The sequence below is a fragment of the Gobio gobio genome (assembly GCF_949357685.1).
Source record: "Gobio gobio genome assembly, chromosome: 3".
In the NCBI taxonomy this organism is placed as follows: Eukaryota; Metazoa; Chordata; class Actinopteri; order Cypriniformes; family Gobionidae; genus Gobio; species Gobio gobio.
In genome coordinates, this window is record NC_137099.1 from 69,341,981 (window position 1) to 69,369,917 (window position 27,937).

Below are 27,937 nucleotides of genomic sequence, written 5' to 3' on the forward strand. Positions count from 1 at the left end.
TAACACCCGGCAAATGCGGGTAAAAATTAACTGTGGCCAGTACCGCTGTAAAATCACTCTCATACGTCTGTGAATGTTGCATTGCCTGTGAATGTCCTGTCTGTGACGCACACAGCGCACCAGAATCGAGTTCTCTTTCACGCCTAAACAAACAGTAAGAATTATGCCAAAGTGCCCATTTTGTAGAGTATTCTCATAAGAGCAGTCAATTTGAAAGGGACTTCAAATGTGCCCTTTTCTCTGGCAAATGAAGGATATAACAGATGCACTCTTCACAGCCTACCCCATCTCAGAATTCATTGCACGCCGATGACAACAGGATTTGTATGCTAGTCTGCATTCCCGTGTGAAAAGTTTCCAGTGAAAGACGGTAGGGGCCGGTAGCTGGTGTACTCTGAACAGGAGCGGGCGATCTGAAAAGTTAAAGCGTGTGTCGGGAAACAACAGTGCAACTACGCTTGAACTTGAAGTGAACAACTTTCTGTAGTAATGGCTTTCACTGACCGACCGATCCCGCTAAATTAAAATTTTGTTTCTAGAATCTCACATTTAAATTTCCCCTACAGAAAGAGAGAGACTGGGGATAACAAATATAAAATGTTGGCTATACAATATATTTATTTATTTCGTCTTATCATACTCTCAACACCGTAAAAAATAGCTCAGACTAAAATAGGCTAAATCAAACACGACATTTGTCACTCAAAATTATTAGCAAAGAATACAAATAAGCAAAAACTGATGGCTCACTAGCTATATGCCTACTACAAAATGAAGTCTTTTAAATGAATGAATAAATGAATAGATCCGTGCGTCAGGTCTTAGTGACAGCAGCCTAATGTACCTGGTGCTAAATTATGAGATAATGTTAAAATAATATATATGGCAGTTTCCCCCATGACATCGATGTCAGAATTGTGGCCCGTGAAAATGCTGAGTGGCTAATAACTTTGGAAAACCACTAGCCACAGTGGCTGGTGAGCAAAAAGGTTAATGTCAACCTCTGTTTACCACATATTCCATGATATTTGACTTTTTGTTTTTGTATTGCCAATGATTTACTTAGCTATTTTTTCTAGTTTTTAAGAAGCCACTGCTGCGTCTTTAAAGAAACTCATCATGAACCCCAACTTATTTTACTGTATTTATTTTTTCCTTCTAGTCTTGCTGGCTGTGATCTCGCTGGTCAGCATTGTGAAATTGTGTCATCAGCTCTTCAATCCTCAAACGGTGTCCTGAGAGAGCTCGATCTGAGTAACAATATTCTGCAGGATTCAGGAGTGAAGATTATTTCTGAAGGACTGAAGAGCCCAAACTGTCAACTGCAGATACTGAGGTATTAAGAACATATGACAGATTATTTACAGTCTGATGGTCATAATGTGGATGTGTGTATGTAGATGATCTGACTGTGTGTCTGTAGGTGGTCAGGCTGTATGGTGACAGAGGAAGGCTGTGGTTATGTGTCTTCAGCTCTGAGCTCAAACCCCTCACACCTGAGAGAGCTGGATCTGAGCTACAATGAACTGCTGGATTCAGGAGTGAAGATTATTACTGAAGGACTGAAGAGTCCAAACGGTCAGCTGCAGATACTGAGGTATTAAGAACCTATGAGAGATTATTTACAGTCTAACGGTCATAATGTTGATGTGTGTCTGTAGATGATCTGACTGTGTGTCTGTAGGTTGTCTGGCTGCATGGTGACAGAGGAAGGCTGTGGTTATGTGTCTTCAGCTCTGAGCTCAAACCCCTCACACCTGAGAGAGCTGGATCTGAGCAACAATGACCTGCAGGATTCAGGAGTGAAGATTATTACTGAAGGACTGAAGAGTCCAAACTGTCAGCTGCAGATACTGAGGTATTGAGAACATATGAGAGATTATTTACAGTCTGGCGGTCATAATGTTGATGTGTGTCTGTAGATGATCTGACTGTGTGTCTGTAGGTTGTCTGACTGTATGGTGACAGAGGAAGGCTGTGGTTATGTGTCTTCAGCTCTGAGCTCAAACCCCTCACACCTGAGAGAGCTGGATCTGAGTAACAATGACCTGCAGGATTCAGGAGTGAAGATTATTACTGAAGGACTGAAGATCCCAAACTGTCAGCTGCAGATACTGAGGTATTAAGAACATATGAGAGATTATTTACAGTCTGATGGTCATAATGTTGATGTGTGTATGTAGATGATCTGACTGTGTGTCTGTAGGTTGTCTGGCTGTATGGTGACAGAGGAAGGCTGTGGTTATGTGTCTTCGGCTCTGAGCTCAAACCCCTCACACCTGAGAGAGCTGGATCTTAGCTACAATCACCCAGGAGATTTAGAAGTCAAGCTGCTCTCTGACAAACTGGAGGATCCAAACTGCTCACTGCAGATACTCAAGTATGTGGGACAGTTAGAGGCCTGGTTTACACTTGGCATTAAGATATACATCAAGTAGGGGTGTAACGGTTCGCGTATTCGTACCGAACGGTTCACGGGGTGAGTTCCAAATGGAATCAGTATTCCCTATTTGATCATCCCTATGTGAGCAGGACACGCGTGTGCCATATGTAGCAGTTTGGAATGCACTTGGCAAAGGGAGCGGCATAATTTCCTCATTATCTTCAGCTGGGATGTTCCCGTGACAACGCAGCACAGTGTCCGTCTGTAGATCAGGGTTTCCAGATATTCACAACAAAACCTGCCCAATCGCTACTCAAAACTAGCCCAAAATAAGCCCAGTCTCGTTTCAGTGGGGTTTTTTCAGTAAAAATCTTGTATGGGGGGTAAAATATATGTCTTTTTGGTAGGGTTGCCTGCTAAAATATGCATTCCCGGTGCTAAATATCACACAATTGGGGTCGCTTCAACCTGCGGACATGCAAAACAGCCCATGTATGAACTTGGCAACACTGCAGCAGATGTCGCAGTTTTATCTGCATAATTCTTTTCTTTTTTTACCTTAACTGTTGCAAATAAAAAAATAAAAAAATAATTTAAAAAAGGTTATAAAATATGCTTTTTAATACTGTATATAAAAAGTAATAAAACTCTTAAAAATATGAATTGTATATTTATTTATGCCGGCGCTGCGTTGTCAGGGGAACATCCCAGCTGAAGATAATGAGGAAATTACGCCGCTCCCTTTGCCAAGTGCATTCCAAACTGCTACATACGGCACATGCTGCTCACGTAGGGATGATCAAATAGGGAATACTGACTCCATTTGGAACTCACCCCGTGAACCGTTCGGTACGAATACACGAACCGTTACACCCCTAACATCAGGTGATCTGATCAAAAGTTGGTTACTCTCATTTGGATGTAGTTATTATTAAAGGGGTCATATGATGCTATTTTATTTTGAAGTGTATTATTTTATTTATTGGGTGTAGGCATGTGCCGGTATCAAATTTTCATGTTGCGATTAATTGCTGAAGCTTTTATCACGGTATACGGTATTATCACGATATTTTAAAAAAAGTTGCAAAAAAAGTGTTGTCATACTATAACAGGTTTAAAAAATGTCTTATAACAAAAGAACCAAACATTTAAATACAATAAAGCAATACACAAAAATGTATAAAGTAAACAAATATTTAAAACAGATTAAAGTGCTAAAGAATTATAAAGAACAATAGGTAACACTTTACAATAATGTCTCGGCAGTTAATGCATTAACATTAACAAAGAGCGAATAGCTACATTTTTACAGAAGTTATTCTTCTTTGATAATGTTAGTTTAAAAAAGCAACTGTTAGTGTAAGCTCAGGTCCATTCAATAATACAGTTACAACTTTTGATTTTAATAATGTGTTATTAAATGCTGAAATGTACATTTAACTAAGTTTAATACATGCTTTAGAAGTATTTTTCATTGTCAGTTTATTAATGAATGAACTAATGTTAAATAATGGAGCCATATTGTAAAGTGTGTGATTGAACAACAGTCAGAACATATTCAAACAATATCTAGGGCATGTATTTTAAAACTTAAAAAAAAAATTTAAGTTTGAAAATGACTTTTAAGTCTTTAAGTATTAGGTTATGTGATGATGAGCACCGGATTGTGGTTACTGGGGAAACGGCCGTATTTCTTCTGTTCCATCAGCGCCCTCTGCTGTCTGAAAGTGAATGTGCACTTCAGTGTGTCTTCACGCCTTCCGCCATGTGCTCGGCTCATGAACGGTCTGTTTACATCAGTGCGCGTTCCTCTTTGACGCGTTGTTCATTTTAAACGGTTGATGGGTAAAGTTTTCTTAAAATATATTCAAAAAATCTGAATAATTCGTAATAAATAATTATTCACGGTATTTTGAAGTGCCCACGATAACAATATTGTGCATGTTCATTATTGCGGTATATCGTATTACCGTTTACCGGCACATGTCTAATTGGGTGTAATAGTTGAGTCGAGTCAAGTCACCTTTTTATAAAGTGTTTTTTACAAAACAGTCTGTTTTAAAGCAGCTTTATAGTGATAACATAAAAATAGTGGCAATAAAAGGAAAATAATGGTTAATTTATCTATACAGCTGCTCTAGAGAAAACAATGATGTTATCGTCCAGCTCAGTTCAGTTCTCATACAATGGTGTCAATGCAGTCCGATCAATAATATTGGAAGAAAACAAAACTGCAGGTTTTTCGCGATTCGTGGAAAGAGAGCATGATTGCATACAGAAAGGCCGTAAAAATTGCTAGATCTGTTTATTTCTCGACTCTCTTGGAAGAAAACAAACACAACCCTAGGTATTTATTCCATACAGTGGCTAAATTAACCAAAAATAAAGCTTCAACTTGATTTAAACAACACATCAGTAATGACTTTATGAACTTCTTTATGTGTAAGATTGATAATATATATATATTTTTTTTAATTTAACCATGCAGCCGTCTACTACAGTATCACATCAGACAGAGCATTGCAGTGTCACTGAGGAAAAATTACACTCATTCACAGCTATAGGGGAAGACACACACACACACACACACACACACACACACACACACACACACACACTCATTCACTGCTATAGGAGTAGAATAATTGGTTAAACTCGTTAAATCATCAAAATCAACAACATGTATGCTCGACCCTATACCAACTAGGCTATTAAAAGAGATGCTATCAGAGGTCATAGATCCTCTTCTTAATATCATTCATTCATCCTTGTCATTAGGATATGTAATGAAAACTTTTGAGTTGGCTATTATTAAACAACTTATTAAAAATACACAACTTGATCCTACAGAATTAGTCAATTACAGGCCAATCTCAAATCCACTCTTTCTGTCAAAAATACTAGAAAAGGCACTGTCCTCACAATTATGCTCCCTTTTAGAAAGAAATGGTATCTGTGGAGGATTTCCAGTCAGGATTTAGACCGTATCATAGTACTGAGACTGCTCTCATCAGAGTTACACATGATTTACTCTTATCATCAGATCGTGGTTGTATTTCTCTATTAGTGTTACTCGATCTTGGCGCTGCATTTGATACTATCGACCACAACATTCTTTTGAATAGACTCGAAAATTATGTTGGCATTAGTGGAATTGCATCGGCATGGTTTAAATCATACCTATCTGACCGTTATCAGTTTGTAGCAATAAATGAAGAGATGTCACACCGATCCGTTCAGAACCGAAGTTCAGTATTGAGTACCGCAAGGCTCAGTGCTAGGACCATTGCTTTTCACCCTGTACATGCTACAACACTCCACTGGCTCCCTATTAAACATCGCATACATTTTAAAATCTTGCTTATTACTTACAAAGCCCTAAATGGTTTAGCTCTATCATGAACCGTTTGTATTTTTTAAATACTGCCATTTTGGATAAATAAATCAAAAGCAGGGCTGTACAATGAATCATATCTTGATATGGACTAGTGTTTGTGAAATCTGTGTGAATGAGCACCGCAGTTTGGTCTACAACACATAGAATCTGCTTCAGAAATCTGCTTCAGAAATCTGAAAAACATCAACCTAGAGACTATGGCATCCGATCTCCAGCATCTCCTTTCTGTAAACTGTCTACCACCCATGGATTCAGTGGACTATTACAATAACACCCTCAGAAGCATTCTGGATCTTCATGCCCCGGTAAAAACCAGAACAGTCACTTTCACCCGATCAGCACCCTGGTTTACCGGTGAACTACGAAAAATGAAGACAGCTGGGCGTGCCATTGAGAGGAGATTCAAAACCACAGGTCTCACTGTGCACAAGCTTGCTTTTCGGGAACACCGAAAGGACTACTCAAAGTCACTTATGGAGGCACGGTCAACTTACTACTCAAACGTCATCAGAAATAGTCCCGGAAACTCCAAACAGCTGTTCTCCACCATAAACCATCTACTCAAACCACAAATCCCCTCACTTACAGAAACTACAGAAGAGCACTGTAATAATTTCCTGGACTTTTTCAAAACAAAAATAGACTCAATTCACTCTACCTTTCCTGGATCCTCACCACTATCCACCCTGACTATGCACTCACAGCCTGTAATTTCGGAGCCCCTACATCGCTTTCCAGAAATCTCACAGCAAGAGGTTGAGACGATAATTAAAAAGATGAAACCTACCACCTGTGCCCTCGACCCTTTTCCTTCAGCTCTAGTGAAAGTAAACACCTCTGTCTTAAGTCCTCTGATTACCACAATAATAAACAACTCCCTCCAGTCTGGCAATGTTCCATCTGCCCTAAAAACTGCCATAATCAGACCACTTCTCAAAAAACCCACCCTTGACCCAGATGTGCTTGCAAATTATAGGCCCATTTCCAATCTCCCATTCCTCTCCAAAGTACTGGAAAAAGTTGTAGCTTCCCACCTCCAGGATCATCTCAAATACAACAATCTTTTCGAAAAATTTCAGTCTGGCTTCTGCTCTGCACACAGTACGGAAACGGCCCTGGTTAGAGTCACAAATGACCTACGGATGACAGCTGATGCAGGTTCACCATCCCTCCTCATTCTCCTCGATCTGTCTGCTGCATTCGATATAGTGGATCATGGCATACTCCTTAACCGGTTGCATCAAACCACTGGACTCACTGGCACTGCTCTTAACTGGTTTAAATCGTACCTCACTAGCAGAACAGAGTACATTTCACTTGGAAGTGCAAGGTCCCGGCAACACACAGTTACCTGCGGGGTTCCTCAGGGGTCAGTCCTTGGCCCCATTCTCTTCATCATTTACATCATCCCCCTCGGCCATGTCATTAGTCGCTATGGAGTCTCATTTCACTGCTATGCTGATGTCACACAACTGTACATGAAATCAGAAACGCACAACTCCATTTCAACAACATAATCTCCGTCTTCAACACTAACCGCCTGTCTGGAGGAGATAAGGATGTGGATGAAGCACAACTTCCTCCAGTTAAATTCTTGTTGGCACTCCACATCAAACCCAGTCTTCCTCCATAACTGGTATAACTATCTCTGGTCATGACGTTCCCCTCTCCACAACTGTCACCAATCTTGGTGTAAGATTTGATCCACAACTCAGCTTTGAAGCCCATATCAACCATATCAAACCTCTGCAAAACATCTTTCTACCATCTCAGAAACATTGCAAAACTCCGTCCAACGCTATCCTTAGCAGATGCTGAAAAACTGGTCCACGCCTTTGTCTCCTCCAGACTGGATTACTGTAACGCACTTCTCACCGGGATCCCTAACAAAAGCTTGCAGAGACTGCAGTATGTTCAGAATAGTGCTGCTAGGATCCTGATGAGAGTTCGAAAATACGATCACATCACACCCATTCTCCATTCACTTCACTGGCTTCCTGTTACCGCCAGGATTGAATATAAGGTCTCCCTTCTAACCCACCAGTGCATCTATGGAAATGCCCCCCCCCTTATCTGAAAGAACTACTCACACCTTCAACTACAACTCGATCAACAAACTTAAACCGCCTCCTTCTCCCCAAGACAAAGTTCAGCACTATGGGTGATCGGGCTTTCTGTTCTGCCGCTCCTCGGATTTGGAATGCCCTCCCCGACCATCTGAGGGCACCTCAAACTACTGAGACTTTTAAAAAAGGACTAAAAACATTTCTTTTTAGGAGAACTTATGACTTTTAACCATTCAATCTATTAGTATTTTATCCTTCTTAAATGATCTTAACTGTAGCACTTTGAGATTTGTTCCAAATGTAAAGTGCAGTACAAATACAATTTTTTATTATTATTATTATTATTACATACTGTAGCACGCGTGACACTCTTGGTGTTTTCAGCGTCTGCATCTCACTATGAGGACATGAACACATGAACTTCATCTGCAGAGCTGCTCTGAGAGTCACTTCACACCATTTCATTATTTCATTTGATCAAACTATCGTCATTCATCATATCATATACACAACACAGTGTTGGGAAGGTTGCTTTGGACATGTAATAGGTCACAGATTAAAAGTTAACCTGTTTAAACAGTAATAGTAGTGTAACTATTTCAGTTACTTTATAAAAGTAATGTAACTGAATACTTTTTGATTACTTTTCAAAAAGTACTTTTCGTTTGCACTAAACTGTTATATTTGCAGCCTTTTCTGATTTCTGGATGAAATTATTTTTTAAATTTACATCCCTGGAACTGATTTTTATCACTCGCCATGGTGGCAACTCTCAGACAGGTTGAAGACGAAAGCTTTCAGCACAAATGTGGATTGATGTAATTGGCAAATCAAAAGCATCAGAAATGGCGAGAGGCATGATGCACATCAAAAACAGACAAAGCAACAAATTAATATTTTTCAACTAGTGCGGTCAATCGATTAAAAAACATTAATAAATCACAATTTTTCTGTAATTAATAATGATTAATCACACCTGACATTTAATTTTTTAATATATGTTTATTTTGTAATAATTTCACATTTAATCTCTGAATTAATATAGAAACAACATAAAGACAGTAACCTGTTTAAATATTTTATCAACAGGTAGGAAATATACAGAAATTGAATCAATGTATCAAACACTTATTTCACAGTCTTCACTGCATAAAATATAAAATAAATATATAAATATAACTTCTTTCTTTCGCGGCACACTATTTACTATGAAAACATCGGTAACACTTTACAATACGGGTGCACAAATATGCATTAATTCATGCTTAACTAATGCACAGATAATCAAGAGTTAATGTATGACTCATGAAGAACTAAATCATTTATTAATGATTACTGCATCAGCAACTAATGAACATTATATATGATTAATAGATTAAGTAATACATTAATTTCTATTAATTAAATATGACCATGTATTAATTCCCTAATAACATATTATATTAACTAAAAAATGTAATCTGTTAATTATCACAATGGGTCAAAGCCATGTATTTCAACTTCCAGTTGTCTGCTTTATTTAATCATTAGATAACGACTTGTAAAGGTTTCATTATGTCATGACTTTACTTGTTGAGGCACATGACTATTAACACATTTTTAAGTTATATGTCATTGTGGTTATGGCTTTTGAATTAATTTTAAATTAGTTAATAGTATCTTGCACATCTTCTGTTTGATGCAGCTAATGTTATGGAGCATGTCTATTTTAAGTTCAACCCCTATACTGGTGCTTCGTTGTCTCTTATGATTGCAAATCTAACAAATTCTTAATTGCAGTCTCTAATCTTATCATTTGTTCAATTAAAGCATTGCATATCACTCCCAAAACAATTGATCTGCTTAAGTATTGATATTTACAGTTAATTTGAATATTAACTTTTTACTTTCGATACTTGAGTACGTTTTAAATCGGATACTTTTGTACTTTTACTCAAGTGATGTTTGAATGGAGGACTTTCTACTTTTACTGGAGTCATTTTTTATTCAGGTATATATACTTTTACTCGAGTATAACTTTTGAGTACTTTTACCACCCCTGGCCTTTTCGCTTCCTGCTTCGCTACTGTTCGGACGCTCTTGCTTACTGCTCCGCGCTTTGCTCTATCGCTTCTATATTTTACAACTTCAGCAAATCAGCACAGTGCTCAAACGACAAAGCTTGACTCCAACGATAAAATTAGAAACTCTGGTGACTGAATTCCTAAACAAAAAGCGGAATATTTCAACCGACCAGCCTCCCACTGCCTTCAGCTTACATTCCGGAGAAGGGAAAACACAGCTGCCTACATTCAAAAGGATAAGGAAATGCCTCTTCTTGAATCTACTTGCTGCACAAACTGCCACAGACTTTTACAAAGGATTGCAGTTCTTGAAACAAAGTTATTTGCGGAATCATCCAACCAGACGAATCACACAGCAGAGCTTCATCATGATCGCCCTCTGCACACTGCCGGTGAGTCCCATAAATGTAGTGCTACTCAACAGGTAGAGAAACAAGTAACTGATCAACACACTAATCGATGGCACAAACAGGGAGCAAGACCCAAAGGCACTCGAGACATCAGATTGTCACGAGCATCACATATTGCCGAAGTAGCATGCTCTACCCCAGACACAAGGATTGCAAACACTAGTTTCCTACCACCAAATATACATCTTGAAAACAGATTTGAAGTGCTAATGAATGTGGGTGAGTAATCCCCAAACGTGATAAATGTGACCGAACACAGATTGAATCAGCCTGTAGCTAACACTAATGCTAACAGGCGCTCAAGGTCGAGCAGACAGCGGCCCTCAGCTCAGAGCGCAGCCGAGCCCAGGACTCTGATAGTGGGTGACTCCTCAGTCAGAAACATTAGCAGCAGGGATACATCTATATGCTGCCTTCCACAAGCAACAGTTTCTGATGTAAACAGGGAACTTAAGAACATTCTAATGAAACATATGACTGCAAATCGACTTATCATTCATGTGGGAAAGAACAATATTCAGTGAGAGGAGTCAGAACTCCTTAAGAGGGATTTCAATGAACTTTTTGAAACACTTAGAAAACTGAAAGTTCAGCCGTTCATCAGTGGACCACTTCCAGCAAAAGGAACAAATCGGTTCTCACGGCTACTTGGGCTTAATACATGGCTGCAAAAAACCTGCAACATGAAGGGAGTGAACTTTATTGACAATTTTAATCTCTTCTGGAGTCAGAGACAACTGTTTACATCAAATGGCCTCCACCCAAACAAACTCGGTGCAAGAGTGCTAAAGGACAATATTTATTTTTCCCTTCATCATCCTTCAGCTGTGTGTGCTAACCCACTCAACCTGGATGGCACACACACACCAGTAAAGAGTATGGACGATCACAGGACTTCATTTCAGCATCTGAATGGACATGCGGTTGATACACCCCACAAGGACAATGATAACACCACGCAGCCACAACAACCACTTCTCATGGACACACTCCCAGCAGAGCCCCGCCCTCAGAGCTCACCACAGACACACTGTGACGGATTAGAACTGCTCCAAGTGACACAGATCGAGCCACTAATCAGTAACATCTCCGCCCAGACTGTGGAGTCTGTGGAGACACTGGTAAAAATGGGGACCATCGGGGGTGAGACTGATGAACTCTTACAACTTATATGTGGTATAAGCAATAAGCTGGAAGAAATGTCTAAGTCACTCCTTGAACCGGACAATCACATTTTGCAGTAACACCAGAGAAACACCAGACATGTTATTCCGCTCTACAGCATCCCCGCCTCTGAGCTTCACAGAGAAAATGGATTATGTTTATACTGGAACCAGACAATCACACTCGATCGCTGCGAGCCCCCAGATATCAACCAAAGAGCGTCGAGCCCCACAACCACCAAAGACTGTGGGCCCAGCTCGCTCTGCCCCTCCTCCTGTGAGATTTCTTCGGTCACAACGCCAGGGCACACACCCTCCTCCATCTGCACCAAAAACAACTGATACCAGCTCTCAGTGACGTGTTCTGGGTCCACACAAAGTCAACAGCAACCTTATCAAATGTTTACAAAACAAGCGTGAACCCATTGTGCCTGTCTCTTTCTCTATTTCTGTTCTGTTACGTGATAGAAAGTCCAAGGCTTTCTCAGGCCGTATGGCAAACCCATCTAATCTGCTGCCTATTACTTGTCAAACTAAGATTACTGTGGGGAAAAAAATTTAATTAATACTGTTAAGTTAGCACTTTTAAACATCCGTTCTCTTAAAAACAAATAATTTCTAGTCAACGACTTAATATCCACAAACAACCTAGATTTGTTGCTTCTAAATGAAACGTGGCTAGAAGACAGCAGCAGTGCAGCAGTCCTCAATGAAACAGCCCCTCCTAACTTTACTTTTATGAGTGTCTGCAGACCAGTCAGGAGGGGTGGAGGGGTCGCAGCTCTATTTAAAGATGTCTATCAATGTAAGCAAGTATCATTTGGTGACTATTTGTCTCTAGAATATCTGGGCATTGTGCTAAAAGGTGCACCACACATCCTGCTTATCATTATTTATAGGCCTCTGAAATATTCTCCGGCCTTTATTGATGACTTTACAGAGCTTTTATCAGCAATCTCATCTGAGTATGACTGTTTTGCTATTGCTGGGGATTTTAACATTTACATTGACAATGCTGAATCCAGTACAACAAAAGATCTCATGACTGTTCTTAACACTTTTGATTTGACACAACATGTTCACGGACCCACACATAATCGTGGACACACTCTAGATTTACTTATCAGTAAGGGTCTAAATATTTCATCAATAGTTATTAAGGATGTAGCACTGTCTGATCATTTCTGTATTTTCTTTGATATTTCAATCTCTCCTGGCATTGAAACTAGATCTGTCTCTGTCAAAAAGAGATGCTTAAATGAGAACACTAGTGTGCTGTTTATGAAGGCTATATCTCTAACACCAAGCATATCTGCAGACTCTGTTGATTTTCTCCTTGACTCTTTTAACTCAAAAGTTAAGGGTGTAATTTATGATATTGCTCCTATGAAAGTCAGAAAAAAGAGTGGCAAACAAAAAGCACCTTGGAGAAACTCAACAGCAGTGCAATTAATGAAAAGACAATGCAGGAAATCTGAACGCATGTGGCGAAAGATACAACTTGTAGTCCATTATAAGATCTATAAAGACAGTCTTTGTGCTTTCAATGTGCAAAGCTAGACAGACCTTCTTTTCAAATATTATAAACAGAAACTGAAACACCCGCACTCTTTTTGCTACTGTAGAGAGACTAACAAACCCCCCGAGTCACATTCCCAGTGAAATGCTCTCAGACAGCAAATGCAGTGAGTTTGCTTCCTTCTTCTCCGAGAAAATCATTAATATCAGAAATGCGATCAGCACAAATTTTAGAAGAAACGGTACAGCACCTTAAAACATCAACCTGCGCCCTTGACACACTCCCCACTTCTTTTTTCAAAAGTGTGTTTAGCTGTTTAGAAGCAGATCTCCTAGAAGTGGTAAACGCCTCACTTCTTTCTGGGACTTTTCCAAACTCCCTTAAAACCGCAGTAGTTAAGACTCTTGAAAAAGAGAAATCTGGATAACTCCATACTGAGCAACTACCAATCTCAAATCTCCCCTTCATAGGCAAGATCATTGAAAAAGTTGTTTTCAGTCAGCTGAACCAATTCTTAAGCTCAAACGGATACTTTGACAATTTTCAATCTGGTTTCCGACCGCATCACAGCACCGAGACGGCCCTCATTAAGATAATAAATGATATTTGCCTCAATACAGATACAGGCAAAACATCAATTTTGGTACTACTTTCTGGAATGGTCCTCAAATGGTTCAGGTCATACTTAGAAGGGAGAGGCTATTATGTGAGCATAGGTGACCATAAATCTGAGTGGACATCCATGACATGTGGAGTCCCACAAGGGTCAATTCTTGCACCACTCCTATTCAACCTGTGTATGCTGCCACTCAGCCAAATAATGAAAAATAACAAAATGGCTGACCATAGCTATGCCGATGACACCCAGATCTACTTAGCCCTATCACCTAATGACTACAGCCCCATTGACTCTCTATGTAAATGCATTGATGAAGTTAACAGTTGGATGTGCCAAAACTTTCTTCAGTTAAACAAAGACAAAACTGAAATTACTACATTTGGAAACAAAGATGAAATTCTTTGTCAGGAAAAAAATCAAGTCAGGAATCTTGGTGTGATTTTGGAGTCAGACCTGAGTTTCAGTAGCCATGTCAAAGCAATAACTAAATCAGCTTACTATCATCTGAAAAATATTGCAAGAATTAGATGCTTTGTTTCCAGGCAAGACTTAGAGAAACTCGTTCATGCTTTTATCACCAGCCGGGTGGACTATTGTAATGGTCTTCTCACCGGCCTTCCCAAAAAGACCATTAGACAGCTGCAGCTCATACAGAACGCTGAGCAGAACCAGAACATATGACCATATCACACCAGTCCTCAGGTCTTTACACTGGCTTCACGTTACATTTAGGATCGATTTTAAAGTGCTATTACTTGTATATAAATCACTCAATGACCTAGGACCTCAATACATTGCAGATATGCTGATTAAATACAAACCCAACAGATCACTCAGATCATCAGGATCAAGTCAATTAGAAATACCAAGGGTTCACTCAAAGCAAGGAGAGTCTGCTTTTAGCTATTATGCCAGCCGTAGCTGGAACCAGCTTCCTGAACAGATCAGATGTGCTTCAACAGTAGCCACTTTCAAATCCAGACTCAAAACACATCTGTTCAGCTGTGCATTTACTGAATGAGCACTGTGCCACTGTACGTGCTTTGTCCGAACTGCTTGCATTTTAATTTATGTTTCAATTTAATCCTGTTTTTAGTTATTATACTCTTTATTTTTATCTTTCAATATTTTTATTTTGTTAAGGCTATCTGGGTGGAAGATGTTGAGAGACGGGGAGCGATAAATAAGCGGGGTGGATAAACCATAGGTGGATGACTGATTCTGTGGTAAATGCAACGTGATTTAAATTTTGTTTGAGATATCACGTGGGCAAGGAGGCCGTGCTGTGAGCCGGTTAAAACCAAAGAAGCAGACAGCCAATATGGGGAAGTCCCAAAGTAAACCTGACTCTCCATTTTCTTCCACCACAGATAGGGGTTTTCATCTTTATTTTTTATTTATTTTCATTCCTATTATAACTGTTTTAATTCTCTTACGAATATTTTTATTTCATTTCTGTGTAAAGCACTTTGAATTGCCACTGTGTATGAAATGTGCTATACAAATAAACTTGCCTTGCCTTAGATACCAAAACACCAAAATAAACAAGGCTTGTGTCTTTTGTTTGTTTTATTGTCATGTGTGACTATTGTGTGACCGATCGAAGTCCTCAATAAGATTTTTTCTCTGATTCTTGGGCATAAATCGTCCTAAAACTCCTCTAGTCTGAGCCCAGCTTAAGTCATACAGGTTTTGTGTGTGTGTGTGTGTGTGTGTGTGTGTGTGTGTGTTCTTTTATGTCTGGCCTTAGTCTGAATACGAATCATGTTTGTGTTTTCTAGTGTGGATCATTGTGGAGAGTTCAGAATCACAGCAGGACTACACAAATGTAGGTCTACACACACACCCACACACACACACACACACACACACACACACACACACACACACTCTCACACTCTCTCTCACACACACACACACACACACACACACATTTTATATACTTTATTTGATTCCACATTACAAGTCAATTTCATTAGGAATCAAATGTTTTTAATGATCAGACAGATTAAAACAGCAGCACATTGTCATGGATTATGCAGCTCAATGGGTACCGGAAACATCGCCTCTTCCAGATAAACATGCTTCCTATAGTAGCTGAGATTGAGCAGTACTTGGCCAACTGTTTGGCCCCTGTTTTAGAAATCCCCCCAATGCAAAGTCCACGGATCGCCAACCTGTGCACATGACCTAAACAGTAGAGAGACTAACAAACACAGTCTTAGAACAGTACGAGTCCTCCATAAACAGGTCAAATGCACATGACACCTCAAATAGTTTGACTGTTTTGCCATCCGGAGAGATGATAACAATATCTGGTGTATTAGCAATTCCAAAGTGTTTGCAGGTGAGTTGAACCATTCACACTGTACAGTAGTGTATTTGAAATACAAAATACTATTTTGTATTTTGTATTTTAAAGCCTTTGGAAAAAATTTAATGTAATTTGTATTTAAATACATTTAAGATGAGTATTTTTGTATTTTCAAAATACTCAAATTACTTTGAGCCAGTCAACCTCTTTATCAGGAGCTGTTTTCATGCACATTCATGCAACGTTCATGCACTTTTCTGGAATAAAGATGTCATGGTCATTTCTACTTGTTGATTAAAGTAGCTTGTCAGATGTGTTTGAAGCATTAACGTTACTGCTAGTGGTGGGCATAGATCATTTTTTTTAATCTAGATTAATTCCAAGATTAATCTAGATTAAAATGGCTCATTTGAATTCTGCCGAAGGCATTCAGAATATGTCTGCTCGTAAGTGATTGTTTGTCTTTTTGTAGTTTGAATAATAAATAACTTCTGTCCCTTTAAGAACTGACGCACGCATGGATCCCAAACACTGTTCCTGTGAGCTGGTTACGACTGTGTTTACGTTAAAACTCACCAAGATGAGCATTGAGACATTTTTGTATTTGACCATTAATAAGCTGGAAAAAGGAGCTAATTTTTGCACTTGTATGTCAGAGGCGGCTTTATTACGGTATGTGCGTGTGCGCTTCAGATGCGAGCGCGAAATCTGCGGCAATTAGTAGAATTAACGTTATGTGCAACCCCGCGCGACATTCAGACCGTTCACACCAATACTAACAAAAGTCCAACAGAACACGCGTTCGCCATGTTCAGAGGATTAACCGGACTGAGTGAGAGGAGGCGTGTGCGGGTCAACTCACTGTCGGTCGGAGAGGAGAGCGCAGCTGATATCGATACTGTAAAAAATGAGTATCGTATCGTTTCAGATATTTCAGTATCGATACATAGCGAAATATGGATATTTTTGACAACACTAGTAGGCATACACACCGGTTCGAAGACTCGTTCTCTCGCCCCCTACAGTGCAATTCGGCTAGGTATACATCTGAGCTAAAATATCAAAGTGAAAGTCATCATAGCTGGCGTAGTATAGACCCAGCTCCCAACACAACTTTGAGAATAGATTAACGGCGATATTTTTTTTTATCGCCCGATAAGAGTCTCACGTTAACGCAGCACGTGAACGCCGATAACAGCCCACCACTAGTTACTGCATGTTAGGGATGGGTGATATCAAATGACAGTACATATTGTAGATTCGTAGCGATTGATACAAATTGTGAATTGATAGAACTTTTTCTCAATCGTTTACATAGGCCTATCGGGGTAAGCAAATATATCTGTGCAGCTTTTAGTAGGCAGGAATGTTGGAGTGGAAAAAGAAGCAAAGTTGAATGAGTTATTGGGTGTGATGTGGTTTGTGTTATCATAACTGCCGAAAGGAAATTCAGATTCACACTTGCACGTTGGCAGGCAGTTTTCTTGCGCACGCGCTCCGAGACGGAGTGGAACGCTGACAAATAGGCCTACACTTTTGACTTAAAGGCCTTTTTAACGCGGCAAGTGGTGGAATCAGCACACAGTTGCCCTTTCTCTTTAGCTTTGTGCAGTTGAAGCCAGTTGCCAACACATTTTCAGGGGAAGTTGCTAAAGGCAGATCGAGTTGTTGCTAAAAGTTGCTAAATGATGTTGTGATGTCATTATGCTATGATGTCATTACGTAATCGCAAGGCAAAACTACGCCATTATGTAATGCGTAGATATTATTTGAAATGCTAATTTAGATTTGTTTGTAAAATAAATTAAAGCAATGTGTTAGTTAATATGTACGGAGCCCCACACATGACGTGCAAAAAAAAGAAGTAAATTGTGCGCAAAATTTACTAATTTGTTCCCTCGATTTATAAATCGTGTGCACGATTTAGCCTACTAGTTTTTTTCATGTCATATGCAGGGCTCCGTAAATATGCTACCTAAATGATCTTCCGGTTTTTACAGCCATTTCCACAGCGATCTTAAGGAATTATGAATGAACCGCTCGGCCTATTGAGCTAGCTTGTACATGTGTTGTTTGGGTTAGAGTCACTTTCCAGAAGTTGCTAAATGTGCTCATTGTGGCTCATTTTTCCAGCACGGGTCACATTCAGTGAATTGATGTTGATTTGTGTCATTTAGTGAAATGTTTGTCTCTTCTTGTGTTCAGACGCCTGTGATCTCACACTGGATCCAAACACAGCACACACTCAACTCGTTCTGTCTGAGGAGAACAGGAAGATCACGCGTGTGGAAGAGGATCAGCCGTATCCTGATCATCCAGACAGATTTGAGGAGTGTCCTCAGGTTCTGTGTGTAGAGAGTCTGACTGGACGCTGTTACTGGGAGGCTGAATGGAGCAGAGATAGAGCTGAACTATCAGTGACATATAAAGGAATCAGCAGGAAAGGAGAGCGGTTTGACTCTATATTTGGATTCAATGACACATCCTGGAGTCTGACCTGCTCTGATGACGGATTCTCTGTCTATCACAATGATTGCAGGACTGATATTTCTGTCTCTTCATCCTCTAAGAGAGCAGGAGTGTGTGTGGACGTGTCGGCCGGCACTCTGTCCTTCTACAGCGTCTCTGACACACACACACTCACACACTTACACACATTCAGCACCACATTCACTGAACCCCTCTACGCTGGATTTGGGGTTGGTTATAACTCAGTGTCTCTGTGTGACATTAAACAGCCTGTGAGAAACACCAGAGATACACACACAACCGGGTGAGTCAAATATAATATAATATAATATAATATAATATAATATAATATAATATAATATAATATAATATAATATAATATAATACAAATGCTAACAGTGAATAGCTACATTCTAATCATCTTAACATAATGCTAAAAACATGTTAATCGTGTTAACGTAATGCTAGCAACAGGCTAATCGTGTTAACATCATGCTAGCATTATCCTAATTATGTTAGCATTGTGTTAGCAAACATGTTAATCATGTTAACATTTTCTTAAATACATCACTGCATGAAAAGTGGGATTTTCGTCAGTATGTGGCACTGTAGATTGCCGTGGAACTTCAGGTTTACGACTGTGCACGGCAATTTGCAGGCAACACCGAAAACTGCCGTAAATTGTTGTAAATTGACGTGGGCCTTGCTTGGCAGTTGTCCCCCCCTCCCCTTAATTCTAGGGGAGGCTTTATCATGTAAATGAAGATGCTGTGAGCTACACAAAGGCAAATCAGAGTAGCAGCAGGGGGAGTTTTATCTAGGTTCTGAATTTTTTTAACTAAAACAAGTTTAAAGTTTAAGTTAAAATGTTAACTTAAATTTAAGTTAAATGTACTCGTTTTAGTTCACATTACTAAATTTTTAGGGCAACCAGTTTGCTCCAATTTTTTAAGTAGATTCAACTTGTCCGGGCTCACAGTGTAGATTAATTACTCTGTATGTCATTAGCAATAACCAATGTTATGTAAAAAAAAAAAAAAAAAATACAGGACAGCAGTTCATGTCTTCAACCTTTAGAGAGGTTATGTGATGCAACAAGACAATGAACCAAAGCACACAAATAAATCAAGTAAAGCATACAGTTTACATACCAAAATTAATTTTTCCACCCTGCACTGTGAATGATTTTTTAAATGGCTATTAATCATAAATGTGAAAAGTACAAGTTTGTGTGTTTATAGTTCAGTCAGATTGTGTTTTTCTGTAATTGTCATTTAAATTGAGCTCACACCACATTTTATGAATTATCAATGCAGATTTTCAAGAGGTGGTTTCCTGGACAGGGTTTAAATTATGCCAAGAGTAGGCCTAATCTAGTTAATCGTGAGTTAAAAAATTGTTGCCTGGAACAAAGATTAAGCACAGATTACTAATGCTGCCTTCACGTGCTATCGGAATTATCGTAAATACGAGTTTCCTAGGTAAAAAATTGCACATGAACACCCTCTGATGTCGTGTTTACCACTGGGAAGTTCGGAAATAATTTTGATACCCCAATTCCCGAGATGGGCGTGCCATAAGCTTTAAACATGGTGGCGGGGAGAACTAGACTGCTGTGGCAGGTGTGGTTTTATTGTTTTTTTTCCAAAACAGCTTGGTCGTCTTGTCTTGACATTAACGTAGTACATATTTACATGTAAGAGTAATCATATGAAGTGTATTGTATGTTTGGTACACAGCGAAAATAGCCTGCATTTGACTGAAATTACAGAATCAGCAGAAAGCGGACTATGTGGAATGTTTATGGTTGTCGGTGCATGGGAGACTACAAATGATGATGGTTTTAATAAGATTTTCCCAATAAGGCAAGAATAACCTGGTGTCCACCATGATTCCTGTTCACTCCGACAACAAAGCACTTGAATGCAACAAGCAGAGCCGGATTAAATAAACGGACTACACTAGGCAGGCTGCATTTTTTGGGCCCCCTCCATCGATGTTATTTATGAATTGAAATCTGAAACTGACCAAAGTTACTAATAAAAGTGAATTCACATTTTACATAGCCTAGTCTTTGGTTACAAATTGGTTGTGTTGTATATTAAACAGTCTATCAGACTATTTTTTGATATTCATTATTTATACGTCATTACATGGCTCTATTAAATGCTATTAAATGATCCTCATCCATTGGGAGTGTCATTGTTAAGGCAGTAGTACCAGTAAATAACCAATAGGTATCAGTAAACTATGTAAACAGAGCAAATAAGTTTATCTTATTTGCTCTGTTTACATTTAATCAACACATTTAATTAAGATTTTCTGCAAAATGCAATAGCTTACAACATTTATAAATGTTGTAATTAAGAAAAAGAAGGCAAACATGACCCCTTCACATTCATCAAGACCATTTAGAAACTGTCTAACAATAAATAATAATAAATATAAGGATGGAGGATTTAAACTATGGAAAACTAAAGGCATTCAGACTATTAAAGACTTGTATATGGATGGTATACTTCTTACATTTCAAGAATTGTGTGATAAACACCAGATTCCCTCAAAACATTTTTTTTTAAATATTCACAGCTTAAAAGTTTTATGTCTTCCAGGTCTACAGATATTATGTATATTCCCAAACTGTCATTAATTGAGGAAATAATTGAAAAAAGAGGTGAAAAGGGCCAATTGTCAAAATATTATAATTTAATAATGTCTAACTCTAACAGTCTGCTGTAGGCAAATTAAACGCATGGAGGAAAGACATTCAAGAATAAATAGAGGAATTTGAATGGACTGAAGCATGTTTAAAGGCGCAAAAACAAATCATAAACACTCTGCTTAAATTATTACAGTATAAATGGTTGACAAGGGTTTATATAACACCTGAAAAACTCAATCATATGTCTAGCAATATTCCTGATATATGTACAAAATGCCAAAATTATAAAGGAACTCTAATTCACTGTCTATGGGAATGTTCTGATATACAGAAGTTCTGGAAGGATGTCATAAACTGTTTGTCAGAACGGTTTCATCTTAAAATACCACATTGTGCCAAACTTTTTGTACTGGGAATATATCCTACAGGTTTCTCACAAACAAAGAAACACACTAGACTGGACTTTGGATTGTTACATGCCAGAAGAGCCATTGCTGAACTGGAAGAGCATGGAAGCACCTTCTATAAAACAATGGATAAAAGAACTTTCAGAGTGCATTGGACTGGAAAGGCTGACTTCTATCTCCAAGAGTAAAATAAAGGACTTTGTACAATTATGGGAGCCATAGGCTACATGATTATTATATCATATGTAAAGTAGGGCCATGCCATTATTCTTTTATTGATTTATGTATTTTTTTACATTTGTTTTTATCTTTTATTATCATTTTGAATTAGATTTTCTTGTAACGTAATGCTGCGTTCCGCGCGAAACGCGCCTTCTGCGCCGCGGGACCTCCAGACGCGCGTAAACGCGCCTTTCCATTGACTTAACATTGAAATCACTCGCGCCAGACGCTCTATTCGCGTTTGGTGTGAACGCAGCATAAAACTTGACACGGAAATGTTGTTTTACTTATTTTCCGCCGCATCTTCCACCGCTTCTTCGGGCCGTGTCTCCGGGCATGGCTCGGCCTCTGGCTCTGCTGACTCGAGCAGGTTCACAGCTGTCGGACGGCTGCCCGACAGAAACTTCTGTAAAGCTCCCCGCTGTCTCTTCTTTTGTTCCTCTTCATTTTTTTTCTTTTTACGTTTTGCCGCACCGAAAGCATCTTGAATGTTAGCCTACTCAAAACACCTGCCTGCTAGCTTTGTTGTCCCGCTCTGACCTGATTATAATAAATACAGTCATGAGCTGGCGTTAATGTGACGTAATGTAACAGTCTATGGTTAAGATAAACATCGTCACTATTTTTAGTTAATTAATAAATATTGAAATAAATTGTAGATAGGACATTTGTGCATTTTAATTTTATAAAAAAATTTTTTTTGTCCCTCTGTCTGGGCCCCATCCCGCCAATCGGGCCCTAGGCACGTGCCTAGTTTGCCTTTGCGTTAATCCGGCTCTGGCAACAAGTTCGTAATCACGACTTCTAAAGTGGGAATTAGGAAATTTCCGATAGCACGTGAAGGCAGCATAACACCTGGACTATGAGTCCAGGGGCCCGTTTCAGAAAGGAGGTTAAGTGAAAACTCTGAGTAGGTTAACCCTGAAATAAGGGAAACTCTGGGTTTTCTGTTTCAGAATGGGAGGTATGTCAAACCCGAGAAAGCAGGGTAAGCCAAGCCCGTTTCTGAAAGAGAGGTAACTTATACTCAGAGTCAGTTACCAGGGTAACTTACTCTGTGAACCTAACCTGGTCAGAGGCAGGTTTTCTTTGGTAAACCCAGAGTTTCTTTCGTTCTCCTCCCCTTTTTTAAAGCCCCAGCAGTGTTTAAATACTTTATTCATTCAGTCAAACGCCACAAATGCTTTTCTTACTGAGTATTTTGGTCATATTTCAAGTATAAATATAAAAAAAATTATAAATTTAATCTAAATCTAAAGTAAGCAAAGTTTACTTAAAACAAATTAAATTTTCTGCCACTTGACAAAAATACAAAGTAAGAAAAGCACATGAGGACACTGTCAAAGTGACAAAAATGGCATGTTTTATACAAGATCCTGACGTTCACTTGATAATCCTCTAGAAGTAACCTAATAATTAGAATTTCCTTTAGGATTTCCAGTGGTTGGATACATTGATGATACTCATATTCCCATCACCACACTTTCTGAAAACGGATTACTGTATGGAATGGAAGGATGCTGCCAGATGGTAGTACAAGAGATATATGGCATAACCACCACCACAGCTGTTAAATACATTTATTTACATTTTTATAGTCATCTTTATTTCCTACAAATACTTTATTCTTTTTCCTGTTGGATGTTAATTTTCTTCCTCCATCTCCTCTTCATCTGTCAGTGGTGCTGGAGTTTGGCTGGCCTGAGTAGAAGTCAATAATGTCATTACCCTGATTAATAAATGTAACAGGTGGGATCAGAGAACATTTCATTATGTGAAAAGAGCATAGACCCTTTTCACATTTCTGGGTTTCCGAAGCTGAAGTCGTCATAGTTGGGTTAACTCTTATAGCGGTGAATGAGAGAATACATTAAATATATATTTTTGTGTCTCCATTTGCTCAAATAGCAAAAGAAAAACTCCACAATAGTGATTTCACAACTTTCAAAAAGATGGAAAAATTAAAGTGAGATTGATAACTGCAGTGAAAAGAGAGAAAGATGTTAATTTTAACTATCACTCCCATAGACACTGTATTAGAAACACTCACAGCAGCGGTAACTTGATTTTTGTAATTTGATGCAAAAGTAATATAATACAATGTATTAGTGTTATAAATGTACATACATAAAAAATAAAAAATAAAAACATTGCAGGATTTACGATATTGATGACCATTAAAACACGTCATCACAGTCTGTGAAAAGGGTCTCTGTGGGAAAAGCTGCTGCACATTGGACACTGAATGATATTTATTTAATATGTCAAATGTTTGTAAAGTCATTAAACCTACACCCATGAACATTTTATGCTTAAAGCTTTTCCTGATTGAATTATGTTTTTTTTTTTGTTTTTTTTTAGCTGCTGCCACATTCTTTGTTTGCCTTTTGGATACCATGAAAATTAAACTTAATTAAAATAATTAAGAATTAAACTTGTGTATTGACCCGGAAGTATGCAAACGTCTTTTTGTTGGGTGCTGTTGCCATGGTGAATCGTAATTTCGGAGCTCCATTGATCGTGGCTTTTCATAGTTGGAGTGCATGAGCTTAACTCAGAGTCAGTCTACTCAGAGTTGATTGAACTACCTCAATTCAGCTGTTCTGAAACCCAAAACTCAGAGTTTCCCATCTCAGAGTAAGTCAACTCAGAGTTCAGGTTTAAACTCAGAGTTTGTTGAACCTCCTTTCTGAAACAGGCCCCTGAACTAAAATAAACTGGATTCATTTACAGTTTTATCTAATTGCTTACACACAATTTCTGAAAATATGGCTCCATTTCTAGTAACTCTACACACAAAACACACAAAACATCAGACATCTCTTGCAAAAGCAACACTTTGTGCAAAACTAGTTTAACTCTTCCAAAAATGTTGTTTTTGCATATATCTAACTACACACAAATATGCACAACTGAGGAATTTACAGTTGAACTGAAATCAGCTGAACTGAATCAACACTGAAGTCACTTGGGCTGCGTTCGAAACCGCATACTCATTGAGTAGGTACTCATTTTCAATAAGTACTTACTTAACGAGCTCTAAAAGAGTAGGTGCTATATTGCCTGATCTCGTTAAGTATGAATGCGATCCGCACTTTATGCGCTATGTTGACATTATCATGTGACCTAAGACGTTATCTCAAGCGCAACGACTTGAAAGACGAGTGACAGGTTTAATTCATCGATCTATAAATATCTTAATATTGATTAAACTTGCTAATTGTGTGGGCTTGTTGAAGAAACAGCTGCCCATTTATTTTGTGATATTAACCCTACTAATCTGACCCAGTTTTATCCTTACCAAAACCCACAATCGTGATCTCTTAAATATGTTGTTAATTTCTTTATTTTATATGCAAAGCATGTCATCCACAAGCAAAATTGGCCTAAATCTCCTTTATATTTTCCTTTTTAAATTTAACTCCTGTTTTATCCCTCAATCCCTTATTCAAAGATATCTAACCTTGTTATTGTTTTTTCTTTGTATATAATGTATGCAAACCCATGATATTTGTTTTATTATTAGGATTGTTAAAGATACAACCATGTAATTATAAAATAAAAGATAGGCCTATGAGTGACAGGTGCAGTAACAGCTCAAAGCATCAGTAACTCCACAGCCTGTGCTGTTTCCCTCAGTGTTTGCACAGAGACTCTTTCAGCTGCTCGAAGATCTCACCTTGGGAGAAGAACACTGTTGATTTTATACTCTTAAAATGTAAGTTATTACTATTCAAAATTAAGATTACCCCAGAATGAATTGCATTGCTAGCCCACTAAAACACTTACAATAATAATAATAACAAATGCTGACCAATACTTAATTATATTACTTTTATTTTTACTGAAAATTATATTGTTTTAGTAAAACAAGCTAAATGCAACTTGTTGTCATATGACATAGCGATGCATGAAAATACACTAGAACAAATGCAGCCGATGTGAATACCAATTTTCAGTCAAGCAATGAATAAATGCATGAGTTAATAAAATATTTTATTTACTGACAACAATAGTAAACATGAATTAATGAGTAAAAGAATGAATAAAAGTAAACATCACAAATGAATAAGTCACCATGAAACAAAGCTTTATTCAAACGTATTGTTCTAACAAACATAATCACACATTTACAGACGGTGAACCCCACATCTGCTGCCGTCTCAACACAGCTTGATGAAGCAGTTGACCACCGTGAACACCTTCACCTGTCCCAGCCGTCCTGTAACTCCCTCCAAGCATACGCAGACACAAGTGGTTCTCTTGCTACTGGTTTAATTGAAGACTTTTCTCCAATCCACCGTGAAAACTAAACACAGTATAAACAACATAATAAAGAAATGACATTAGCTTGACACAAAACGAAAGCATGCACAAAAGTGTGCGCAACAGATGTAATAGCATTTTACTGACACAAAATACAGACAAATAAAACAAAATACCTCGTTGGCTGCATGCTGTGAGAAAGAGAAATAATCTTGACTCTTCTTTATGACCATTCAAGTCCTTTGTGACGAGAATACACTTTTAATCAGAGCATATAATGTCCGTGCTTGCCGCTTGCTTGCTTGCATACGAGTCTAACGTGAAGTCAGCATTTGCGCATAAACTTGGACCGACATTTCAAAATAAAAGTACTGCAACTTAAAATAAATGCAATAATGTATAAATAACAAACAACTTAAATTCTCAATTATGAAAGTGATTTTAGAAAACAAACAAATTATATAAACAATATAATGGCATTTACACGTCCATCATGTCCCTCCATCATGTCCCTCCATCATGTCCATCATGTCCCTCCATCATGTCCCTTCTGAACCCCACAACCCTGAAGCAAGAGTGGTGTAGCTGCCAGCAGAGACAGTTGACTAATTTAAGTTCCATAAAAGAATAGGTTTAATTTAATAAATAACCACCTTTAAATATATCATAATATATTTATATTTATCTGTATTTCTTTTACTTTAAATTATGTGTTCAAGCTGACTTGTTTTTGTAGGCTTGTATAGCGGAACTATTTTTCTGTGTTTGGTTGGTTCAGACGTTTATTGATGTTGCACCAGCATCGTAGCATGTAGCGCATGCAGAGCTAACTGCGGCTTGCAAAGCTTTTGGTAATGTCATTATTACATTTGTAAGTTCACCAAGAGACACACGGAAGAGAAGTTGCCTTTATTACCTGTTTTCACTCCCTGGAGTTAACGCGGCCAATGAGGTATGCATAGTTATTTTGATGTGTAATTATCAATGTAAAGCATAACTGTGTGACGGTTTATTAACAGTCTATCTGCCGTTGTGTTGTTTGTTTATTAATGTGCTATTCTCTGTGAGAATATTATTATTTCTGTAACTTATGTGACTTTATGTTTTATTTAGTTCTCACGGCATGTTTGATGGCATCGAGGATGACATAATTTGACTAATAAATGCCCGTAGACAAGAACGCCTTGTGTCCGTATCTGTTGACTGGAGAGGGAGTTACAAGTGGAGAACATGTGCGGGACAATCTGACTGCTGATGTCTACTCCAAACATCCGTGTGCCTGCTCTCCATCAGCATGACTACTGAAAACGCTTTACAATTCATGTTGTCAGCATCCCATTTCTTGCCATATTTGATTTAATATTTTTTACAATTACATGCTATTTGTATTGTAGCTTTATGACTTCTGTGGTGTAGTGGGCTAAACACTGAACTGATAAGCTGAAGGTTTCTGCTTGGATCTCCGCAGCCGTCACCACCACCAGTGTGTCCTTGAGCAAGGCTCAACCACAGAAGCTCTGCAGCAAATGCACAGACATCAAGAATCAGAAAAGTGCTGAAATAACTCTGTTTGAAATTAAAATAAAATACAACTTAAGATTTAAATGTATGTTTTATTCATTTCTGTAGTATACTCAAAGCCTTTGATGACAGGCTTCCTTCATCACCCTCTCTCCAGTCTCCACCAGATAAACACACACACACACACACACACACACACACACACACACACACACACACACACACACACGCTCTTCTGCCCCTGTAACATCAGACAACTTTCATGTTACCTGTATCTTAAACAACACCTTGATAAAAGCATAAAAGTTTATGTGCTCAATAGCCTTAAATGTTGAGGTTGTTGCTGATGTGTTAATGTTCCTCAATTCATCAACAGTACTAATGGACAAATAAAAAAGATAACTTATGTTTAGTTACTTTATGTAGATCTATTAACATTACTGACGTTCATGTAAA

The 27,937-nt window shown here is 38.4% G+C and overlaps 1 protein-coding gene across 2 annotated transcripts in view; it reads left to right on the plus strand.

The window, feature by feature from the left end:
• LOC307123847 (protein NLRC3-like) overlaps positions 1–18,822 on the plus strand; it is a gene marked incomplete at its 3' end in the record, with an annotated part of 41,851 nt that extends 23,029 nt beyond the window's left edge. For both annotated transcript variants that reach the window (XM_079812591.1, XM_079812592.1), the window contains 7 exons: positions 1,163–1,336; positions 1,424–1,597; positions 1,685–1,858; positions 1,946–2,119; positions 2,207–2,380; positions 15,402–15,448; positions 18,140–18,822. In XM_079812591.1, coding sequence (XP_079668717.1) covers positions 1,163–1,336; positions 1,424–1,597; positions 1,685–1,858; positions 1,946–2,119; positions 2,207–2,380; positions 15,402–15,448; positions 18,140–18,711 — 1,489 coding nt within the window. The remainder of the gene's footprint in view (positions 1–1,162; positions 1,337–1,423; positions 1,598–1,684; positions 1,859–1,945; positions 2,120–2,206; positions 2,381–15,401; positions 15,449–18,139) is intronic.
• Positions 18,823–27,937: the final 9,115 nt, after the last annotated feature.